Source organism: Humulus lupulus, chromosome 5, assembly GCF_963169125.1.
Source record: "Humulus lupulus chromosome 5, drHumLupu1.1, whole genome shotgun sequence".
NCBI classification, from domain to species: domain Eukaryota; kingdom Viridiplantae; phylum Streptophyta; class Magnoliopsida; order Rosales; family Cannabaceae; genus Humulus; species Humulus lupulus.
This window is the reverse complement of record NC_084797.1, coordinates 220,490,114-220,516,056: the sequence shown is the minus strand read 5'-3', so window position 1 is coordinate 220,516,056 and position 25,943 is coordinate 220,490,114. Positions and strand designations below refer to the sequence as shown.

At 35.4% G+C, this 25,943-nt stretch overlaps 1 protein-coding gene across 1 annotated transcript; it reads left to right on the top strand.

Annotated features, from left to right (window-relative positions):
* The first annotated feature begins 24,670 nt into the window (after nt 1-24,670).
* On the top strand, nt 24,671-25,318 carry LOC133779965 (zinc finger BED domain-containing protein DAYSLEEPER-like). The gene has a single exon (XM_062219857.1). It carries the CDS (start codon nt 24,671-24,673, stop codon nt 25,316-25,318), a length of 648 nt encoding a protein of 215 aa, XP_062075841.1.
* Nucleotides 25,319-25,943: the final 625 nt, after the last annotated feature.

Here is a 25,943-nt window from a genome sequence, read left to right as displayed (position 1 = left end):
AATGTTTTTATACATTTCAAGCTTACACTTGACGAGTCCAGTTTTCGGGGTCATAACATTTGATCTCGAAATCTGGGTGTATGCCCCCTCAAAAGTATTAGTTCAAATCCTGTGAGAAGGAAACTTTTGAACTGCTCTTCTTGGAAACTGTACCATAAAAAACACTCGAGTGTGGACACGTGTCAACTGGGTATTGATCAATCAAAGTACTTGAGTACCTTGGAAACCTGCCCACGTCTATTCGCCTGCCACTCTTTATGGTACTATCAACTCATAGGTACCTGTCCGTTAGATCTGATACGGAATCTGGCCAATGGCCCGGATTAATTCGGCCTTATACACTCCCATGGGTTTATAAATGTCTCCACTCATCATCCCCATTGTATTTTCACGTTCAAGCCTTTGCAGAGAGAACATAAGAAAAACCACAGTATATCACCCAGTTCTTGCATGTTCTCCAAGCCACAAAAACAGAGCAACGTTCACCTCTTCGATTCTGCGAGATCGTTTTTGCAACCACTCATTCGATCATCAATCTCTCTGTTCTCGCCGATCGCATTGTGTAAGTTTTCTGTTCATAGCTTCGTATGCCCGTATATTTTTCATGCATATTTACATTGTTGCACTGTTAGTTCCCTTGCTAGTTTTGCACATTAGAATGTTTCAGTACATACTAGTCTTAAGTTCTGATATTCTGGGTTCCAAGCCTAGTTCATGCGTAGAAGACCCAGATATGGCTCTTTTACTGAATTTTTTGAATTTTGAATGGCATATCTTGTACATAAAGATATCGGGTATAAAATTAGCGTTTTGTAAAATGCACATTTCCCAAAAATTCCACTCTTTGGGTAACCGCCAAATTTTTCCCTGAAATATCGAGATCTTCAAAAATAAATTCACCTTTCTTTCTTTCGGTGGAATACACGCTCCAAGAGACTGGCCTCGTCCTTTGGATCGAGTTTTCCTTGTAGCCTCGATCATTTGAGCTTAGGTCATCTTGATTTTTCATTATTTCTTGTTCGCTTGACCCTCACCCTTTTGCTCTCTTGCTAGATGCTGCAGAACTCGGGAAAGTGGTGGGGGTCAAAGCTCACGATTCCTTATTCACCAGTAACTCCGAGCCCAGAGTCCCCTTTTACTCGGAACCAACGCTTGATTCAGGAGCATGAACTGAGGTGTGAGCAAGAAGACATCCGAGATCACTTTTGACGTTAGATAGACGAGGTTGAAGAAAGAAAAAGGAAAAAACTAAGGGTCGCCATCTACCCAAATCTGGATCCCGAGCCTAGACTGATTCCCCTCGACTCTATGCTTAAAGTGACAGCTGCCTTTAAGCTAGGTGGTCTCCAATTATTACTTATGGGGGAACCTTTGACCTCACAACCAACCTCCGTCCCCACCTTGAAGGGGGGATTTTTCGAGGCCGAGCATTATTGGAGCTCGATCTCTTCACTAGGGCAGATCTCTGACATTCTGGCCCTCCACAATATCGGACTGTCAGGCTCGCTGAGGTGTCGAGCTCCGACCTCCCACGAGCGAAGTTGCCACGCGCCAGGAGATGGGAATCCTGATAGCAAGCTAAGATACGCAGCTTAGAGCCAGTAACATATGAAGGCAAGGGTTGTATTGCCCTTGAAGTCCTTCTTCAAGGACTTCTTGGATTTCGTTGGGCTAGCTCCCTTCCAACTCAACACCAATTCTTACAGGGTTTTGTCCGCCCCGAGGTCGCTAAATCACGAGCTAGGGTGGGAAGGACCTTCTCCAAAGGAGAACTTGTATCTGTTTTGCTTGAAAAGAAATCCCTCCTGAGCTCGGGGAGGGGATGACTTCTACTACCTCTCGAGCTATCCCAAAGAGAAGAAAATCTTTGAGGATCTTCCCAACCATCCCCCAGACTTCAAGAAGGCTTTCTTTTGGACGGATGGCTTGGCTCCCTCCAGAAACTACTCGTTCAAGAAAATTCGTAAGTCCCTGACTAATTTCTTCTTTTTGTGCTCGATTTTTGTTTGAGCTCGCACTTAATCATAATATGTTCATTTTTCCAGCCAACTGCCGTCGTCCCACTCCCACCAAGGAAATGAAAGAGCACAAAGAGGCTCTGCTTCAACTCCCTTACGGCAGGAGGTCCCTCTCCCATCTCCTCCACGAAGACAAGCTTCGAGCCTGCGGCCTCCTGGAGAAGGATCAGTCCACATTTGACTGGTCCAACAAAAAATATACCCAATGGGAGCTTGTGCCTCTCCCAACTGGCAGCCTTCCTTTGAGGCAAAATGCTACGCTGCCATCCCCAAATCGACATCGCAGGAGCCCGCAATCGGGGAACGAGGCTAACGATGAAGCCTCGAGCTCGAGCTCGAGTGACAGAGGTACAATCATCCTTAGCTCATATTTGTGGTCTCCCTCACTATTTAAGCATAAACCCGATAGATTAGTGTTATGTAAGGATGATAGGGACCATTTTTATTTATGGTCTTGGGTAGATGAGAGGGTTCATAGGTTCGATAGTTGGCTCGGGAAGTATGACACCATGTATAGTTTGAACGAGGTATGGAACGGAATAGCCGTTCAATATAGGACAAACGACTATAGAGACCTTTCGAGGTTGACTTTAAATTATAGGGAAGGTACTCCCCCCGCTTCCTCTGAAGATGGGGGAATTACGTGGTCGCTGAGCATGAGCTCGGGGGAGAGTTCCAGTTAGGTTTCTCTCTACTTGTCTTTTTATTCATTGCCTGTTTGCATCATGCTAACTTTTTTTGGCCAAAACAACTATCAGTAGTAGAGACTCTCCTCTTCAAACCTTTGCCTAACTTAACCTTTCTCCTCAAATAATACATCATGACATCAATATGATGCATTTAAAAAAATAAATGCTTATAAGACCACTATGAAGAAACCTGTTACCACTTACAACATAACATAATCAAAAAACAAAGGGTAACCAGTTCCAATCAGCTGGACAACAAAATAAAAAGTTTGGGTAACAAGTTACCATCAGTTAAACATCAAAATTATACATTTGGGTAACTAGTTGCACAAAACATTGCAACACAAAAAATGACTATGGTAACTAGTTACCCCAACTAAACTACTAGATTATACATTTGGGTAAACAGTTACACATATCGTTGAAACACAAAAAATGACAGTGGGAACTAGTTACCCCATCAAAACACAGTAATATAGAATTGAAGCACATCAATGAATTTAAAAAAAAAAAAATGATAAACACAACATAAAAAGAAAGAAACTCACAGATGAATCAACAAACTGCCCAGGAAAATACAAACAGTAGAACCACGTCTTCTCGTCAATAAAAATGAAAGTGAAATCGATCGATGGCTGAACCTTTTTATCATCATATTTCTTAAACCTAAAAAAAACCAAACAATTTTTAGAAAATGAAACAAAAAATTTCACACAAACCCAAAAATTAAAAAAAATATATTGTATATACTTGTTATTGCGCTTGACTTTAGTTTCAATCCAACTATGAAACTCAAAAGCTTGTTCTTCAGTGTGATTATGACCAAGGTCATTAGAAAAATGACATATATTATCCAATACAGTCTTCTTTCTTTTGTGTTTACCTTTATCTTCAGAAGACCCAAACTTTTTCATGAAAGGAGACTTGACCACAGCACTCGACTTCGCCTCTCTTTTCTTAGGCAAAATAGCCACAGGATCAGCCACCCTTGAAGAATCATAAACAACAATCGACCAATTGCTCTTATTCTCCATATAACTGCTATCTTTTAATGGTCTCTTAGTATACTCGTTTTTCATCTTCCACATTTCATTTGACACATGAAATGTAGGAGTTGAAGGAGTCGAGCATAGCAATGAGGCTTCATTAGATTGACTCTGCAAAAAGAAAAAGGAAAAAAATTATAATTTATAACAAATACAAAAAAAAAAAACTACTTCCTTAGAAAAAATATGATTAAAACAACATACCTTAACAATAGTAACAAAATCTGAAGCAATCTTCACATAATGCTCCAAATCAGCCCCAAACTTTTCACCAACTTCAACATCTTGGTACCCACCCCCCCCCCCCCACACACACACACACAAACATACTCAATATAATCCTGGAGAAAGCAATGAAATATTTAATCAAGATATACAACAAATAATATAGGAAAATACAATTACACAAGAAACTGGTTACCTAAGAAACATGGTCAAAGTCCATTTGATTTTGAGAATCTAAATCTCCACCATCAGTTTTGACAGACACAGCAGACTTAATGTCTATAAGCAAACCGATAGCTATAGCAAAATCAGCTTCAAAACTTTTCTTCAAAGAACCAAGTTCACCAATAATCAACTTTTGAGAAGCTTGAACTTCAGTCAGCTTTACATGTAACTCCTTAATTTGATCTTGGAGCCCCTTATTATATTGATCCTACATACAATTAAACAAGAAGACAAAACATTAAAACATAATCACATATAAAAAAGGATTTTAAAACAAATAAAAAATGAAAACAAAAAAATGAAAAAAACCTCCAAACGCTTCTTTGGCAGAAAAAGTCCAGGCCTCAACAAAGGCATGTCCGATAGTGGAATGTCCTCACCTATAGGTGGTGGTGTTGGACAGAATACACTTTCAAATGATAAAATTTTCAAGATACCCAATTTCTTTTCCTCCACATTAGGAACGACAATATTGACATCAAAGTGTATTAAATTAAAAAAACAAAGAGAATCAAATAAAAAGAGCATTAATAGCAAAAAAAAGCCTCAATAATTAAATATGAAATTAAAAAAAAAAACTATAAAAATGAGAAGCAACCAGTTACTTACAAATATAAAACAAATATAACAGATACAAAAATACAACACAAAACAAAAGAGGAAAAAAATTACCTTCTCATCTATAAAGACTTTCTCAAGAACTTCTTGATAACTCACACTATCCTTGCTATGCCAATTCAATATCCTTGGAAATGAAGAACCAATCCTCCGACATAAAAATGATGAACAAATTGGAAGTATCTCGTAAATCCATATAAGGAATGCAAGAGGAAAACCAAAACACTTGTAACTCCAATTATCAAGAGACCCATATTCTTTTCTAGGAATCTTCATGTAAAGAGCATTCCTCTCTTTTAAAGTAGAGCACATATAGCACCTAGTTCATTGCCACAAATGTTTGCCAAATGTAAAAATTCAACATGGAAAGCTCACAATCAATTATACCAAAAAACTTGTTGTCTACCCTTGTCTCATTCTGGGTCCCAAACAAAAAACGAGCCAAAAAGTGAACAATCCCCAACTTCACAACAAGGTCAACCCCCATAGCATTAAAATTCTCTGAATTAAAAAGATTACTAACTTCATTTTTGCTAACTTTGTCATTTGCTTTAACACCAGAGAAAAATTCTTTCCTAATACCTTTTTTACCATTAGGAAACATACTTAAATCAACACTACCAACACAAGCTAGCCCAATAATTAATCCAAACTCACTAATAGAAAACCTCACTACCTTATCACCAAGCTTAAACCAAAAGTCAAATTCTTCTTTTTCATGATGAACTTCCCTCATCAAAACACTATGAACAAGCTGTGCTTGCCATGCAATACTTGGAAAATCCAAAAAAATGACCAAAAGGAGTTCTTCTAAACATAGCATTCTGCTTCTTGTAGAAGACTTCTTTCAAATCAGCAATAACTTCTTGTTTGTTCCATTGCTAAACCTTACTTCCAAACTGAAACTCTAGTTTGATCATATAATGCACAACCTGAGTAAAATAGAACACAAATACCACAAAAAGGAAAATTAAAATAAATAAAAACTACAACATTAAAAAAACCATACACATCTAAGGAAACAAGTTACTTTAAAACTTAAACAGCTACATTACAACAATATAACTTATACAATTAAAAAAAATCAAAATTAAAATAAGAACAATAAAAAATCACAAATAAAAATGATTATGTAGCAGAATTAGAAACAACTAAACACAAAAAAAAAAAAAAACTAGTTACCTTGAACATTAAACAACACATGAAAATGCATACACTTGTAGGGTAACCAATTACATGTAGACTTATCTAGGTACATTACACCCTATACAAGGGAAAAAAAAAACAACTATAAAACAGCAACACCTAAAAATCAAACTTAAAAAATGCAAAGGCTGAGTGTTGGTTCGTTTTCTCCCATGGCGAAGAAGAGGAAGCCAATACGTAAGCCAGCACATCGGGTAGGAGAGCAAGTTCTACATCAAAATTCAGAAGAGAAGTCTCCAGATCTGGATTTGGATCATGATTGTGGGTTTGAAGGTTCTGAATGTGATGTGAATGGTGAAGGAAATGTGGATACTATTGAGGAGTTAGAACGTCAAATTGATGAGATCATTGGATCGGAGGGTAAAGGACCCCATTGTTGTATGACTGTAAGGAATGGATTGGAAGAATCGAGTGATCTGAAGACCTCGTGGGCAGATAAGGTTGGTGAGGAAGACTTTCAAGCCTCAGCTCAAAAACAATGGCAATCATTCACAGCTTATCCTTTTCAGACCAGAAGCTTGAGTTTAAAGAACCAGAATTCAGGGAGGGACGAAAATTTGCTAGGACTGATGTTGAGGAGGTCAAATTTCAATCTGCAAATTGGAGTTCGACAGTCATTTGTATGGTGCTAGGAGCAAACCCACCTATGGCAGTTTTTGAAGGGTTCATAAAAAGGATTTGGGGTCATCTTGGGATAGCTCAGATAGCAAGAATGACTATGGGTTTAACAATGGTTAAGTTCAATGATGAGGCAACAAGGGACCATGTTCTAGAGAATGGCATTATCCATTTTGACAGGAAACCTGTAATTATTCGACCATGGACGACAGATCTGAGTGTTGTTCGTCTAGTTCGCTATGTTCCGCTTTGGATTCGTCTTCAAGATTTGGGTCTTCAGTGCTGGGGCAGTAAATGTCTCGGTGCCCTTGTTAGTACAATAGGCAAGCCAATAATGGTAGACAAATATACAAGAGAACGCTCACGTATTCAGTTTGCTCGGGTTCTAGTAGAGATGGAAGTTATAGATAACCCACCAACAAGTATACAGTTTACCAATGAACATGGCCAAATCATGGAGCAAGGGGTTGAATATGAATGGTTGCCAATTAATTGTAAGAATTGTTCTGGTTTTGGTCATACAATGACAGATTGTAGGAAGAATAAGAATGCTCAGTGGGTCATGAAGGAATCCAAATTAACTAAGGAGGAAAAAGCATAGGGTTCAGATGAAATCAAAGATGTAGAGTTGAAGCTTGCTGAGGCTCAGGCAGATACAGAAGAGGTTATCGGTCAGGCTAGTTCAGAAGAGGATAAGGTACAGGTCGAATTGGATGAGACTCCTTTACCAAATAAGGAGGTTTCAGCTGGGAGTGGAAAAAATGATCAGACTAACCATCAGTGGCATACTCCGAAAAAAGTTGATGTTTAATCAAAGGAGGGACAGGGGTCAGTTAAAAATGCTAAGAACTTTGGTCAAAAGAACAAGAGATTAAACAAGTTTGTGGTGCTTCAAGAGGACCTGGTGAGTGGTAAAGATGGAAATTCATTATCAATTTCCTCTAATGGATAGTAGTAATATTATGAGTTGGAATGTTAAGGGGCTTAATGGAGTTAATAAACATAGCCCTGTTAGTGACCTTTGTAAAAGTTACAGAATAGGAGTTGGTGGCCTTTTAGAGACCAAGTTGAAGGGCAGCAAAATAAGTAGGTTTATAGATCTTATCTTTCCAAATTTGGATTACTATACTAGTTCAGTTATTGAAGGTCGTCTTTTGATAGTTTGGAGGAAGTCATATGTGAAGATTACTATCTTAGAGGAATCTAACCAATTTGTTCATTGTTTGGTTAAGTTGACTGGTGTGCAGTAGGACTTTGGTGTAACTTTCATCTATGGATTGAATTCATTAGAAGGAAGGAGAAGCCTTTGGGAGGGGCTTCGAAGGCCATTTCTTAAGGACAAAGCTTGGATATATTTAGGGGACTTCAATGCCCCTTTTTCAGGCAAAGATAGATCGGGTGGGAAGCCTATATCAGGCTTGAAGTTGGCTGAACCTATTCGGTGGCTTGCAGAATCTTATATAGAGCCTTTAAAAAGTGTTGGTTCTTATTTTACTTGGACCAATAACCAAAATGGTGCTGCTAGAATTTATACAAAAATTGATCATGTGCTCATAAATGAGAAATGGATTGACTTGTTTCCTCAATCTACAACTATGATCAGTTAGGAAGCAATTTCTGATCATTGCTCATGTCTCGTTAAAATTCAGGTTCCTGAGAAGATGGGGATTAGGGTGTTTCGGTTCTACAACTATTGGACAGATCATCAAGATTTTCATGCTCAGGTCTTAAGGAGCTAGAAGCTGCCGATTAATGCTACTGGTATTCGAGCCATTTATCTTAAACTGCTGAGATTAAAACACTGTTTGAAAGCCTTTAATATAGACAAAATAGGAGACCTGAAGGTTAACTACTATAAGGCTAAAGAGACTTATCAAGCAGCTCAAATGCAAGCTCAAGCTCACCGCCATGCATTGAATTTTCAGGAAGCTGAGAGGAAAGCAGCTGAGGCTTTTACTATTCAGGAAAGGCTTTATTAGAGCTTCTTAATTCAGAGGAGTAAGATTACTTGGCTGAGACAGGGAGACTTAAATACTTCCTTTTTTTTTATGCTTTTTTAAAGAAGCGTAAAGCGGAGAATGGTATTGTCTCTTTCATTACAGAAGATGGCAAAATGGTGGATAAATTCTCAGAAGTGGTTTCTCATTTTGTGGGGCATTTCAGAGACTTTTTGGGTAGCTCAAGTTCGGCCTCAAGTAGAGTTAAAGATCATATTGTTGAGTTGGGGCCTCAACTTTCAATTGAGCAGCAAATGAAGCTCCTAAAACCTTTTTCTAGGAAGAAGATTAGGGAGTCTCTATTCAGTATTCCTATAACCAAATCTCCGGGTCCGGATGGATTTGGTTAAGGATTCTTTAAAGCAGTTTGGTCTGACATAGGGGATGAGGTGTGTGCTGCTATTACTCATTGTTTTGAATCTGGTATTTTCCCAACTGAGCTCCATGAAACAACCTTATCTTTGATTCCTAAGGTCACTAATCCCTCACGGGTTTTTGACTACAAACCCATAGCTTATTGCTCTACATTGTACAAGTGTATGGCGAAATTGATTTGTAAGAGAATGGCTGATATTCTTCTTGATCTAGTACAGCCTAATCAGGGAGCATTTGTCAAGGGTCGATCTATTGCCCATAATATAATGATTTTTCAAGATCTCATCAAAAATTATGGGAGAACCTCTACTTCTTTGAGATGTGCTATCAAGATAGATCTCAGAAAGGCCTATGACACGGTAGATTGGGATTTTCTTGAGAACCTATTAAAAGCTCTGAGATTTCCTATGAAATTCATTGGTTGGGTCATGGCTTGTGTTAGGAATACTTCTTATTTTCTTCTGATGAATGGCAGAATTCAAGGCAAATTTAAAGGTGGGAAAGGGCTGAGACAAGGAGACCCCATGTCACCTTTGTTGTTTGTCCTTATTATGGAATATCTGACTAGAAGTTTGCAACAAGCTGCTCTTAGTTCACCCTTTAGATATCATCCAATGTGTAAAGGCCTTATTAGTGAAGCTGTAAATACAGTTAGGCTAAGTTAGTTATTTGGTTAGTGAGCTGGGCGGTTAGGGAGAGTTGTCACTCTTTCTCAGCTCCTTTTATTTTCTCTAACTGAATTTTGTTATTGGCCAATTGTATTAGTTTCTGCATATATAAATAATATCAAGAGCTCATGTGTTTCAACACAACTCATTTCATCATATTCTCAACTTGGAATCAGATTCTTGGTTTTTTTTTCTCCTTGTAAAATTCGTGCTCTTGAAGCATTCTTCAATGGCGTCCTCTTCCGATGCTGGTCTTAGGCCTGAGGGTTCTTCTTCTGCAACAACCACTGCTCCACAAATTCCTGCTGTACAAGTGATTCCAAATCACATTGTCCCTCTCAACCTTCGTTTGGATCGCACCAACTTCTTCTACTGGCGATCTCAAGTTCTCTCCACTATTCATGCGCATTAGCTGGAAGGCTTTCTCACTGGCACTCGTGCAAGACCCCCTGCCACCATCACAGACTCAACAAATTCAAGCCTCATTCCGAATCCAGAACTGGCTGATTGGCTGCATTTGGACCAGTTTCTCCTGAGTTGGCTCTTCAATTCGATTTCTGAGGGAATGCTTGGTCATGTTGCACGATGTGCTTCCTCTACAGAATTATGGAATGTTCTCATACAACTCTTCTCAAACACCTCTCGTGGTAGAGTTCTACAACTTCGTGATCTGCTTTAATCCACAAAGAAAGGATCTATCCCTATCGATGAATACATCCTCAAGATGAGGTGTCTTGGTGATGCTTTGATGGATACTGGCCATTCAATCACGGATGATGAGCTGATATTGTACATTCTTGGAGGTCTTGGAAGTGAGTACGACTCTGCTATCGTCACTCTAACCTCCAAAGAAACTATAACTCTGCAAGATGTTCAGTTCTTGCTCCAAACTCAAGAAATGAGGATAGAACAATAATCCTCCATTGCTACTCTGGATCTGCAAAATCCTACTGCAAATTATGTTGCCACTAACCGAAAGGGTCCTCCACCACCATACAGTTCAGGCAACCATAGCCATGGACGCGGTTCAAACAGGGGCCGAAGTGGTCGCAACTACAACAGTCGTGGAGGATATCGCCCCATTTGTCAAGTTTGTGGCCGATCTGGTCATACAGCATTAAAATGTTATCATAGGTTTGATCTAAGCTACCAAGGAGAGGGTACTTCGAACGAGTCTGAGACAAACTCTGAGGAACCACAAGCCATGCTTGCCACTGCAATGACTGTTGCTGATCCACACTGGTACCTGGACAGTGGTGCCTCGCATCATGTTACTTCTAATGCTGCTGTGCTCACTGATAAGATTGACTACAAAGGAAAGGGAAAACTGACAGTAGGTAATGGTGCCTCTCTTTTTATATCAGCAGTTGGAAATTTCTCTATTTCTTGCTCTAAAATCCTAGTTTTAAAAGGAGTCTTACATGTCCCTGCCATTCATAAAAACCTCATTAGTATCTCTCAATTTTCTGCTGACAATAATGTTCTTATTGAGTTTGATTCTAACACTTGCTTTGTCATTGACAAGATCACGAGGTAGGTCCTTCTGCAAGGCACTCTTAACCAAGGTCTTTACAAGCTTTCTCTTCCCACTTCCAGTCATCTTCCATTTGCTTCCTTTCGAGTCAACCGTGCCTTACATCAGCCTACTGTGCATCTTAGCACTTCAACTACCTATAATAAAACAGATTGTAATTTTTCTCCTTCATCTTCTGTTTCATGTAAAGGATCAAATTGCATTGCTGCACTTTGGCACAATAGATTAGGCCACCCATCATCTGTAATCCTTACAAAGGTTTTAAAGTCAATAAATACAAAGTTTTCAAAATTAAATTTCTCATTCTGTGATGCTTGTCAATTTAGGAAAAATCACTTAATGCATTTCAGTAGCTCTTCTCTCAAAACAACTAAGCCACTACAACTTATTCATTCAGATGTTTGGGGACCTTCCCCACATATCACTCCTGAAGGATACATATTTTATATTCTTTTTGTAGATGACTTTACCAAATACAGTTGGATATATCCCATGAAAACCAAAACTGATGCATTTCCCATCTTTCTAACCTTTAAAACCTTTGTTGAAAATAAGTTTGACACCAAAATCAAAGGCATTCAAACAAACTGGGGTGGGGAGTACAGAAAATTACAGCCTCTTCTTCAAAATTTAGGCATTTTATTTAGGCACCCTTGTCCTCATACTCACCAACAACAGGGTAGAGTAGAAAGAAAACACAGACATGTTACTGAAATGTGGTTAACTTTGCTGGCTCAAGCAAAAATGCCATTAAAATTCTGGTGGGATGCTTTTGTATCAGCTGTCTTTCTCATAAATAGACTACCAACAGTTGTTAATGCATATAAATCACCTTTTTAGTGTCTCTATGGTACTACACCAGACTATGATTTCTTAAAAACATTTGGATGTGCTTGTTTTCCTTTTCTTAGGCCATACAATCAGCATAAATTTTAGTTTAAAACATCCAAATGTGTATTTCTTGGATATAGTCCCTTCCATAAAGGCTATAGGTGTCTACACTCTTCCGGTCGCATTTACATTGCTAAGAGTGTAAATTTTAATGAAACTGAATTTCCTTACTCCACTCTCTTTCCAAACAAACTCACTAACTCATGTCACAATAACTTGCTTGCTCCAGCCTTTGTTATTCCATCTATGTCCTCCTTTGATAATTTTCCTCCTATACAGTTTGGTTCTATCCCTTTAAATACAAATGCTGAATATTCTCCTTTATCTGTACAATCTTCTTCTAATCAAACTGTTGTCCCATATACTCAGTCTTCTTCCACAGAAAACTCTGTTTCTGAGTCACATATAGACATTTATGCTGCTGATTCTTCTTCCACATAAGAGGTCATTATTCCTGCTGCTCATGTTTCTCCCTCTGCTCCACCTTTACCTCACGGTCACCATATGCAAACTAGATCAAAATCTGGTATCTATAAACCTAAGATTTTTCTTGTTACAGCTTCCCAGCAGCAGCTTTATGAGGAGCCTAAAATGGTTAAACAAGCATTCAGTTTGCCTCATTGGAAACAAGCAATGGATCATGAAAATATGACATTACTCAGGAAGAAGACCTATGTTCTGGTTCCTCCTACTCTAGACATGAATATCTTGACAAACAAATGGATCTTCATAACTAAATATAAGAAAGATGGCTCTCTTGACAAGTTTAAAGCAAGGTTGGTTGTGAGAGGTTTTCAGCAAGCACCTGGTTTGGATTTTCAAAACACATTCAGCCCAGTGATAAAAGCTTCTACTATAAGGGTAGTCTTCTCCTTGGCAGTGACTTATGGCTGGGACATTCAACAAATTGATGTAAATAATGCCTTTTTGAATGGAGAATTAAAAGAAAAAGTATATATGCAGCAACCACAAGGGTATGAAGACCCCTCCAAACCTCATTATGTGTGTCAACTCAACAAATCTCTTTATGGCTTAAAACAAGCCCCAAGAGTTTGGTTTGACACTCTCAAGTCTACTCTCATTACTTGGGGTTTTACAGTTTCTGTCTCAGATACATCTCTTTTTTATCAAACTCAGTAGGGGTCTCTCTTACTTGTTCTAGTGTATGTGGATGATCTTTTAATCACAGGTGCTGATCCAGCTGCTATCACATGATTGATAACAGAGCTTCACACTCAGTTTGCTCTCAAATCCCTTGGATCGGTTAGTTACTTCTTGGGCTTTGAAGCATACCGCAACAAATCAGGATTGTATCTCACACAATCCAAATATGCAACAGATTTATTAGCCCGAACTCAGTTTGAAGATGCTAAGGAATACGACACACCTATGATATTGGCCAATAAGTTGTCTCTGTATGACAGTCCTGCCTTTGATAAACCAGAGATGTATCGCAGCACCATAGGCGCTCTTCAATACTTAACATTGACTAGACCTGATCTTGTTTACTCAATGAACAAGTTAATTCAATATTTGAAGGCACCCACAATCAACCACTGGAATGCATGTAAGAGATTTCTCAGATACATCAAAGGGACCCCTCATCTCGATCTTCACTTCAAACCCTCCACCTTGCTCACGCTTGAAGCTTATTCCGATGCCGATTGGGCCTCTAGTCTTGATGACAGGAAATCTACAAGTGGTTTCTACATTTTCCTTGGAGGAAATCTAGTCAATTGGGGTTCTAGAAAGCAAAGGGGAGTAGCTCGTTCAAGCACAGAATCAAAATATCGAGCTCTTGCTTCTGCAGCTACTGAGCTTGTTTGGATTAGTTCTCTTCTTAGTGAACTTGGAATAACTCTTCATAAGACACCACCTGTTTTGTGGTGTGACAATCAAAGTGCTCAGGCATTAGCACTGAATCCTATTTTCCACACACGGACCAAACATATAGAGCTGGATGTCCATTACATTCGAGATCAAATTGCTCAGAACAAACTTGAAGTTTGCTACATACCCACTGAAGATCAGACAACAGACTTGTTCACTAAACCTTTGTCGTCTCCAAGGTTTCATTTTTTATGTAACAAGCTTTATTTGGAACACTCCAAATATAGCTTGAGGGGGGGTATTAGTGAAGCTGTAAATACAGTTAGGCTAAGTTAGTTATTTGGTTAGTGAGCTGGGCGGTTAGGGAGAGTTGTCACTCTTTCTCAGCTCCTTTTATTTTCTCTAACTGAATTATGTTATTGGCCAATTGTATTAGTTTCTGCATATATAAATAATATCAAGAGCTCATGTGTTTCAACACAGCTCATTTCATCATATTCTCAACTAGTCTCAAACTCATAAATCTTTATTTTGCGGATGACTTATTGTTATTCTGTAAAGGCTCTCTCGTTTCTGTAAGAGCTATCAAGGAGGTGCTTGATGACTTTGCTTCTGCCACAGGTCTTTCTATTAACTCAGATAAGTCTCATGTATTTTTTGGTGGAGTATTTAGCACAGACAGAACCAGAATTTCTCATGAGTTAAATCTGACAGAAGGATTATTTCCTCTTAATTACCTTGGGGTCCCCATGAGGCCTACTAAATGGAAACATGAAGATTGTGAGGTTATGCTTCAGAAATTTCGCTTGAAGATTCAGAATTGGGCGAGTAGACACTTGTCTTTTGCTGGCCGGATTCAGCTTATAAATTCATTGTTGCTTGGGCTTCGAAACTATTGGATGTCTATCTTTGTTTTGCCTCAAAGCATAGTCAAGGAAATTGAGAAGATCTGTCGGGGTTTTCTGTGGGGCTCAGCTGGGCAGAGAAGTAAGTTACACATTCCCTCTTGGCAGAAGGTATGTCTTCCAAAAGCCTATGGAGGTTTGGGATTCAGAGAAGGAGTTATTTGGAACCAAGCTGTGTTAGCAAAATATGTTTGGGCTTTATCAGCTAAAGCTAATCTGCTTTGGGTGAAATGGATCCATTCCATTTATTTGAAAGGTGTTAACTTCTGGAATTATGACTTAGTAGCTTATTGCAGTTGGTATTGGCGAAATCTTTGTCATCTCAGGGTTCATTTTAGGCCTGCTGATATTCTTTCTGTTGGTGCGCAGGGGAAATTTAAAACTTCTAGATTGTACAACAGCCTCTTAGTTCAGCAAAGGGTAGAGTACCACAGAACTGTTTGGAGTAGAATCATCCTTCCAAATCACAGGTTTATGCTCTGGCAAGTTGTTAATTCTCATCTGTTAACCAGGGACAACCTTAGCAGGTTGCATGTTCCATTGGCCTCTGAGATGTGCCCTGTCTATGATAGAATTCAGGAGAGTCACTCCCATCTTTTCTTTGATTGTAACTTATCTACTCAGCTGGTTAATAGCATTTTTGATTGGTTGGGGTTTGTTGCTTGGCCTCTCGATTTTCATAGTTGGTTGGTGTGGTTGGCTAGAGCTCGAAAAGGAGTTATAGCTGATATAGTGAATCTGGTTTGTGCTGCTGTCATGTACAATATATGGAAAAATAGGAATAAATGTTATCATGAAGGTTATTCCTCAACAGTATTGAAGCTAGCCCAGGATATTAAGTATACTACTAAATATAGGATAAATGTAGTGTCCAATAGTCATATTTCAGTTAAGGACCAATTGTATATTCGACAACTACAATGTAATTAGAAGCTTACTGTTCTGATGTGTAGTTGGCAGGTTTCCTGTTGGTGTTGGAGTCTTTGACTCTCAATTGTTTTGATCAATTGTATTGTTCATTTGTTCAATGAAGTTAATTTTCTTCTTGATAAAAAAAAAAAAAAAAATCAAACTTAAAAATGATTACTGACAATCATTATAAACAAAAATTCACAAAAGAAAGCAATTACATACCAAAAGTAACCAGTTACCTATAAAATTACACAACACATGAAAAAAGCATACAACCTATACAAAGCAAAAACATATCAAATATAGAAACAAGAACAATTTCAAATCACAAATAAATGATCACTTAGAATCATTAAAAACAGACACTCTAAAAAAGGAACAAATTATTTACCAAAGTAACGGTTACCTTAACATTTAAACAACACAGTTAAAATATCAATAATCTCAAAGGAACTAATTAACTATAACAGAAAGAAATATAAATAAAGCACAATAAACAAAAAAATATAGTAACCGGTTACTAAGCACAAATTTGTTCACTATAAATAAACTAAACAACCTACTAAGAAAAAAAAACATTGAAACATGAAAAATAAGAAACTAAAATACCTGATTGTTTGTCTCATCAATAATCACAGGTCTACAGGGCTTCAATCCTCCCCTAGGACTTTGAGGAAAACATCGCAGTTTTACTGACAGTCCAGCCTGATTAGAGGACTTAGAAGAGCTAGTATCCCATTCCTTTTGAACCATTTCTACACAAACAAAAAACACGAAAAGAAAACATTGAAACAACATACAGAAACATAAAGCTATTGATTAACTCAATGAAAAATATGTGTATAAATTCAATGTAACTACATTAGTTCAGAACACAAACATACGGAAACATAAAGCTTTTGATTAACAATTAAAGTTCACATTCTCTGGACTTGTATCAAACATGTAGCATGCAAACAGTAAAAATGAAGTACCCAACCTCCAAACATGAATCGACTTTGATCAAACATATATTTTCAAATATGATAAAAAAAATACACTACAAAAATGAGGAGAAGGAAAACAACATACCTTAGACTGAGAAAATGAGAATGTCGTTGACCTAATAGTGGGCTGAGCGTGGACTAGTATGCCAGGAGAAATACCACCGATCGTCGACTTAAGACCACCGTTCGACTCCAATCACCGTACTTGAAGAGCTCTGTTCACCTTCGCCCTTCGTTTGCCAATGTTCCTTAGATCGACAACCCAAAATATTGGCACAAGCATCAAACAGATGCAGAAATTGCACACAGAGGAGAGAGAAGGAGAGAGACGAAGGAGAGAGAAGAGGGTAAAAATAAAACTGAAAAAGTTAAAACAATCAGGTAAAAAGTAATAAACAAAATTTAAAAAAATGTAAACAATTCAAATTGTAAATTTTTTAAATGAATAATAAATAAAATAAAATAGCAATTTACATAACTACCCTTCTACTTTAATAAATTGTAATTAGTAATAAAAATATGGCATAATGATTTGTTACAAAAATATTGAGAAAAAAAACCATAAAAGTGATTAAATTCATAAAAAAACCCATACAGTAATTTTTTTTTCAAAATAAGCCATATTTTTGCAAAGATTATTAAAATAACCTCGTATAAAATGTAATTTTTACCTATTTTAAACTCTTACTTTAATACCCAAAATTTCAATTCACATACCTATTGTACCCCCTCTCGTTTTAACATTCTTTCTCTTCTTCCTTTATGAAACACACATTCAGCCCATCATTATTTCTTCCTCTCTCTCATGATCTGATTTCTCTCGATTCTCTCCATTGCTCTATGGTCGACAGAGCTTATAGGATTTGATCGAATCGAACCTCAGGCTATCACATTCGCGAAATGGAGGATTGTTACCTCATCCTTGCCGCCATGGCCACGAGCTTGGGGATTCTGACCAGATACAGCAATGGAAACCACAGTCGAAGCTTTCCAAGACAAGGTCTTTAGTTTAGTTCTCTTCATCCATTCCTCATTTTCTAGACCTTAATCAACATTGTGATTATTAAGGCTGATAGATTTTAAGAATTATCTTGTTTAATCTCTATTTCTCAATCTCTCTCTTATCCTAATTTCTAGTTGTTTGCTCACTCTGTTGTGAAATAATATTGGTTCAGTTTGTGCACAATAACATCTCTTAGCCAAGGTGGATGATGCTTTAATCTTGTTTTTTGATCAAAGATGAGAAAACAAAGGAATAAGAATATAAAAGAAGATGAATTTTATGTGAATAGAAGTTGTGGTTAATATATTGATTGATTTTTTGTTCATGTCTGGTAAAAGATTTATAAGGAGATTTATTTGGTTTCATAACTTTTATTTTGATCATTTTTTTTTTGTTTCAAAAGCACATAAGGTATTTGAAAAAATGTGTCTGAGAACAACATCAATGATTGACTTAAGATTGTTCACCATCCCTATATTAATATTGACTTATTACAATATTCCTTAATATAATTCTATTACTATTTATGCATATCTTAGTTATTGTGTAACTATTAACAATGTCCTAAATGATATACTAGGCATGGAATATTCTATGTTCTCACTATAATATGTTGCATATATATCACCACAAGTTTTATTTTAATAAATTTGGTTCCAATATTTTAATGACAAGTTCAAGAGCTTCGGTAGCTTATGGGTCTATGGCAACCTGTATGGGGCTTGCCAACTCTGAGTAATTAATTCCATTACGAGACCTTGAGGCGTAATTATAAGCAGTAACTTCTAATTAAGTGAGAAATAATTGTCTTTTTTGTTAACTTTTTTTTTCTTTTTGTACTAGATGATGGTATGAACTATGAACTACTTTTTGTTCTATTACAAATACAAAATAGGAAAAGAAAAACCACACCAAATAAGAGAAAAAAAGCAAGTAATATTGGCTTGATGTTGATGGTATGATTTGGTGGTCTGTTGTCCAAAACATGTTGCCTCATAATGCTTTCATTCGAAGCTTTTGTTCAGAAATATATGTAAATGATATGTCCCTCAACTTAATTAGTGATTTCAAATGTAATGCTTTGTAGTTTAAAGAGACGTGGTTTAGATTTTATGTCTAGTGGTTTAAATTTTAAGCTTTGTGATTTAGAAGAGTTTTGATTTAGATATAAAGTATTATGTTTTATAGTTTAAAGAGATGTAGTTTAGATTTTAAGTCTAATGGTTTAAATTTTTAAACCTTGTTGTTTAAATTTTAAAGAGTTTTGGTTTATATTTAAAATATTATGCTTTATAGTTTAAATAGACGTGGTTTAGATTTTTAACCAAGTGATTTAAATTTTAAGTCTTGTGGTTAAAATTTAAAAGGGTTATGATTTATATTTTAATCATTATGCTTTATAGTTTAAGGAGACATGGTTTAGATTTTAAGCCTAGTGGTTTAAATTTTAAGTCTCATGGTTTATTTTTTGAAGAGTTGTGGTTTAAATTTTAAATGTTATGCTTTATAGTTTAAAGAGACACGTTTTAGATTTTAAGCATTGTGGTTTAATTTTAAAGAGTTTTTGTTTAGATTTTAAATGTTATGTTTTATAGTTTAAATTTATAATTTAAATGGTCGTGATTTAAATTTTAAAGAGTTTATGTTTAGATTTTAAACGTTATGCTTTATAGTTTAAAATGGTCGCAGTTTAGAATTTAAGCCTTGCGGTTTAAATTTGAAAGAGTTTTGATTTAGATTATAAACGTTATGCTTTATAGTTTAAATTTATAATTTAAGCCACCATTTTTTCCACCGTTTGCTTCCCAACCACCATTTCCTCAACATCCTACGCAGTCTCCACCATCGTATGCTCAAGAGTTATTTTATAGGAGCTTTTCGTTCGTTTAGGTTTTTTTTTTTGTTTGTCTCATGCTTTGTTTGTATTAATTAACCTGAAAACAAGCACAGGTGAAATGTTAAGTGTAGGGCGTGGTTTTGGGATTTTTTATTTTTCAAAGACAAATTCTATTTATTAAAGAAATCTTGCCAATCAAAAATTTGAAATCTATTATTTGAATCAAGTGTCTTTAAACAACAAGGTTTCAAATATAAATCATTAGGCTTTAAATTTAAAGCACAAGGTTTGAATTTTAAACCTAGTATCTTTATTCATAAACCAAGTCTATTTAATCTATATAATATAATAAATTTTTATCCTTTAAGCTTAAATTTTAATCCGAGTCTATTTAGACCCCAAGGTTTAATATTTAAATCATTAAGCTTTAAATTTTTATCCTTTAAAATTTAATTATAATCCAAGTCTCTTTAAACCAGAATGTTTTAAATTTAATCCATAAGGCTTAAAATTTAAACCACTAGCCTTAAAATTTAAACTGCAAGTCTTTAATGGCTTAAAATATAAACCACTAAACTTAAATGGCATCAAAATTGAATCAACAAGGTTTAAGTTTTATTCCTTTAGGCTTTAATCATAAACATACTCCCTTTTAATCTATATAATGTAATGTGTGAATCTAATCCAAAATCTTTATAATTTTAAACCAAATGGCTTAAAATTTAAACCACAATTTATAAATTTAAATCACAAGGCTTAAATGACATCAAATTTAAACCACAATTTATAAATTTTTATCCATTTAAGCTTAAATTTAAATCAAGTATCTTTAAACCCCTAGGTTTGAAATTTAAACCACAAGGCTTAAAATTTAAACTATTTGCCTTAAATTTAAACTGCAAGCCTTAAATAGCATCAAAATTTAATCCATAAGGTTTAAGTTTTAATCCTTTAGGCTTAAATCATAAACATACTCTATTTTAATCTATATAATGTAATGTGTTAATCTAATACAAAATCTTTATAATTTTAAACCAAATGGCTTAAAATTTAAACCACTATTTATAAATTTGAACCACAAGGCTTAAATGACATCAAATTTAAACCACAATTTATAAATTTTGATCAATTTAAGCTTAAATTATAAATCAAGTGTTTTTAAACCCATAGTTTTGAAATTTTAACCACTAAGCTTTAAATTTAAACCACAAGGCTTAAAATTAAAACCACTTGCCTTAAAATTTAAACCGCAAGCCTTAAATGGCATCAAAATTTAATCCACAAGGTTTAAGTTTTAATCCTTTAGGCTTAAATTATAAACATACTCTCTTTTAATCTATATAATGTAATGTGTTAATCTAATACAAAATCTTTATAATTTTAATGTTAGGAGTATGTCCTAAAAGCATGTAAAAGACATTTATTATTTCAATGAATAAATAAATACAATGGTCTATTATTGTTATATTTAGATTATTAAATTATTGTTTGAATAATTTTTGTCAATATCAAAAAAATTCCATATTCATTATTGAGGATGTGATCTTGTAGTAGTAGTACGAGATAATTAAGATCACATAAATGCATAAAAATAGTAAACAACAAATTGAAGTTATGGAATTCTTTAATTGGGGTTGTCAGTACAGTTTATTGAGTATCATGTTGATACAAATAATCTAGATTCAGATTATTGATGTGGTAAGACATCTCAGTAAATGTGCTTTATTTAATATGATTATATATGACATGGACCGATATGAATAAAAGTCTTTATCCAAAAACCATCTGATAATAAAGATTTGTAATTCATATCATAACTGATGATCATTTATACATCAACCTAAATCGTGAGTGTTCAGGAACTCCTGTTTATGTTTATTAAATCTTTTGATTCATTCATTAAAACATTTTCATAGAATGAGGCTAATGACTTTTGTTTTGGAGATTTAATATTATGGATGACTGGGAACATGTATCAACAATTCGGAATCTAATCTTTCCTAACGGATCGTATATTGGTTCCCTTAAGGGTTAATTTTGGAACTGGATGATTTTGAGCTCAAATATATAATTAGATTATAGATTAATTATTCACTAGTGAATTAATGGTACTTAAGGAATAAGAAGTAAATTAGAAAGGTAAAATGCTAATTCTTCAATTCTATTTTATGAAGTAATTAATTAGAGGGTTGAACTATTGTAAGATAGTTATATCAATAGACAACTTAAAATAAGATTTCTATAAAAGTATATCTATAACATAAAGAGTTCAATTCTGAATTTATAGTGAAGAAATATCAGAATTAATAAATTAACTATAATGATTAAAGAGTTTAATTATTTAGTTTTAATTTATTGGAGCTTAATGTTATAGGTCCATGGTCCCCGAAATAACACAAACAAACACTTGCAAAGATAAATACAAAAATTGGCAAAATGACTTATTTGATAAGTAAAATATTTTTCTATGCACTAAACATAATTATTGTATAATTATGTGTAATTAATTAATTATTTGATTTAACAAAAATATAATTAATTTATTTTGGGATTTTTTTGGTATTTAAATAATGATGAAAATTGGGAAAAATCACATGTCCTCCCTGGCATGAGGTGGGCGTGTAGCACAATGCACAGTCACTGTGCAACACGCACAAAATGTTCTTGAAGGATCTTGGTTCAACAATTTTAGTTATTTAAATATTAAATAAATAATGAGATATTTTAATATGATTAAAATATTATTATTTAAACAAAAATCTGATAACTGATTAGTTATTTTTAAATTGTTTAAAATAACTAATATTATTTATTTTTAATATATTGAATATATTAAATATAGGAGATTAGTTTTTCAGAGCGATACTTTTCAGTGATAGAAAACATATCGTGAAATCTCCCCGAGAGAAACAGAATAGTGCTATAAGCATAGGTCACCGTTCTTCACAAACTTAGGTCCAAACTTTATTAGATCTCATTTGTTGAGAACATCTGATAAATAGATCTCGCCTATTGTTTTGTATAACGAGCCCACACTCGTTCTTTGTGTGTTGAGAACATTTTAGAAGATCCTGGAGTGAGATCTCAAGGATTTTTGCCGTACAAAAAGATAGCAGCAAGTAGGAATGGAAAAATGGGTCTATGGAGCGGGGCGGGTCGGGGCTCCGACCTAGCGGGGCATCATTGCCCCGGAAAAATTGGGGCAGAATTCGGGGCGGGGCTTTGACCCGCCCCGATATGAATTCTGGCGGGTCGGAGCAAACCCGCCCCGATTACTTTATTTTTTTATTTTTTTTAGTCTCAAGTAAAGTAAGTAAGTAACTCTATTTGAACCTCACGACTAAACCCCCTCTGCTCTGTTACTCTTCCCCGTCTTCCTCTCTGAAATCGCAGAGCTTGATGCCCTAACCGGAATCCCCAACTCCAACGGCTCAGTTTCGGAGGAAGAAGAGAATTTGTTGAAGAAGCTCAAGAATCTCGAAGTCGTGGAGCAAGCCCAAAACGAAACCCTTCTTCTCCAAACCAAAGTTGCTGCTGCCGATCCAACCTTCTCCATCTTCTTTGCTAAGTTTTGGGTAATGGTGAGTGCTCTCTTCTCCATCTCCATCTTCTCCATCTCCTACTCATTTTTTCAGATGGGTATTGTATTATTTCCATCTTCTACTGCTTGAATTTTTGTTTGTTTGAAATTGGATTCTTTAGGGACAAATCGGACGTGGAGATGGATGAGGAAGGTGGAGTTCGACCCGTCATCGTTTCACAGGTAAAATTCTCTTACAAGAATTTTTTATTTTTGCAAGAACTACACAACTTGATTAGAATTTGGGTCCGTAGTTATCTCGAATGGCTATTTCGAAACTAGTTTGGAAAATATCTGTGTTGATCATATATCTGTGTTGATGAGGAATTTGGGTCCGTAGTTATCTCACTATGCTGCTTAGAAAATACTCTTTCTGAAGCTAATCCACATCAAGCAGGACTCTAGCCAAATCAGGTTCAGGGCCAAAACTCAAATCAATAAATTAAAAGTGATCACAAAGTTGCCTTTTTCATGTTCCTCATATCCTGAGTCCTTAATTTTTCTCCCAGGAAGTATCAGTCTAGCACCATTCTTAAAACTGGTGTGAACTAGTTTGCATTTGCATTCCTATGTCTCTTGAGTAATTTCTGGGTTGAGGACAGCGTGGAAATTGGTTCCCATATTGACTTTTAGAGTGCTTTTGCATTTCACAAGCTCTCTTTTCCCATGAAATTGAACCACCAGCAATAATATATTATATATGTAATCCAGCTACACCAAATAGGCCCTGAGTTAGGGTGAAATATCTGTGTTGATCATATATCTATGTATGCGTTGTAATCTTTAAGTTATATTGGCTAATGTAATCCAGCTCTCTTTTGTATGTTTCTGCTTATGTTACTATTGACTTTAGCTAAGCCACCTGATTGAGATCCTATAACCAAACTATTATGGGTTTGATTAATTATCCTAGTTTTCTTTACTTTCCAATCTTTCTTGACTAATTTATGTCTTTGGCTTTTATATATATATAATATAAATATACATATTTTCATAAATAATATATTTTAACATGTTATTCTCAACTACATAATTTTCTTGTATAATTTATCAATTAATTTCATTTTGTTTGGGTTCAGATATCTATCACGTTAAGTGAAAGTATATATATAACAGAAAGTGCAATCTCTAGAATATTATCTGGTATTTATTTTTTGTTTACTATGCATTTTTTATTTTGAAAAGAGGATGATCAGATTAATATTGTTGGATTGAATTAGATTGCCTCATAATCATTCAAAGCTTCTGCTGTGTGTACTTTTGTTTTGTGTTTTGGTTGGGGTCATTGATAATAATAGGTTTCATGATGATTCTTGCTCAGGGACCCCTGCGGATTGTGTTTCATTAGGACTGTCAGTGGCACTATTTTCTTGGTCAAACCCTTTACTGGTTAGAATTTATGCGTTGTAATCTTTAAGTTATATTTATACATATGTATAATGTTTTTGGAGCCAAGCAGTTCCTAATTGTTATGTGGATATAATGTAGGTTAGATCAAACACTAAACATGTCTACCCAAGATGTTATCGAATCTAATTTTGTCGATGATGTTGATTATGTTCATTCAACACATACACAAGAGGCACAATCTCTAGGAAATACAAGAGATGAAAGTGAGAGTAAAAGTACTAAAAGAAAGAGAACATCTCCTGCATGGGATCATTTTACATTGCAAAAAATTGATGGTAAACTGAAGGTAGTTTGTAACCATTGTGGGAGGAAATTAGGGGGAGAGAGTAGTAATGGGACTAAACATTTGTTTGCTCATGTGAAAAGATGCCCAGTAATAAAGGAACAACTTGCCATGAATCCTAATCCTAATGCAAGTCCTTCAGTCACAACTTACAATTTTGATCCTGAACTAGGGAGAAAAAAGTTAGCTCAAATGATCATTTTACATGAATACCCTTTATCGATGGTGGAGCATAGTGGTTTTATAGACTATTCAAATACTCTTTGCCCTATGTTTAAAATGTTGTCAAGGAATACAATTAGGTCTGATATTTTGAAAATGTACAAAGTTGAGAAGGAAAAATGTAGCCAAATTTTGGAGAATAATAGAAGTAGAATAGCTATAACCATTGATATGTGGACTGCCAATCATCAAAAGATGGGATATATGACTGTGACAGCTCATTTCATAGATGACTCTTGAAAGTTGCATAGTAGGATTATAAGTTTTAAGTATGTACCATGCCCACATGATGCTGTTACACTTACTGATACATTGAGTTCGTGTCTGTCTGAATGGAATATTGAAGACAAGATTAGTACAATGACTGTGGATAATTGTACAACTAACAATGCAATGATTCCACTTTTGAAGGAAAAATTTAATTCTAACTGTTTCATTTTAAAAGGAAAGCTACTTCACATGCGTTGTTGTGCGCATATTTTGAATCTTATTGTCAAGGATGGCTTGTCTGTTATTGGTGATAGTATTGACAAGATTCGATACAGTGTTGCTTATTGGTCGAGCACACCAAAGAGGTATGAGAAATTTGAGGACACTGCTCGTTCTCTTGAAGTGACATGTACTAAAAAGTTATCACTTGATTGTCAAACAAGGTGGAATTCAACATACTTGATGCTCAACATAGCTTTATTGTACAATAGAGTATTTGAACAATTAAAACTATGTGATTCAAGGTATGTTAGATATGCGCCATCAGAAGATGATTGGATTAGAGCTCAAAAATTGTGTGACAAGTTGGAAGTGTTTCATGAGGTGACAGAGTTGTTTTCTGGAACCAAGTATCCTACAACTAATCTTTTTTTCC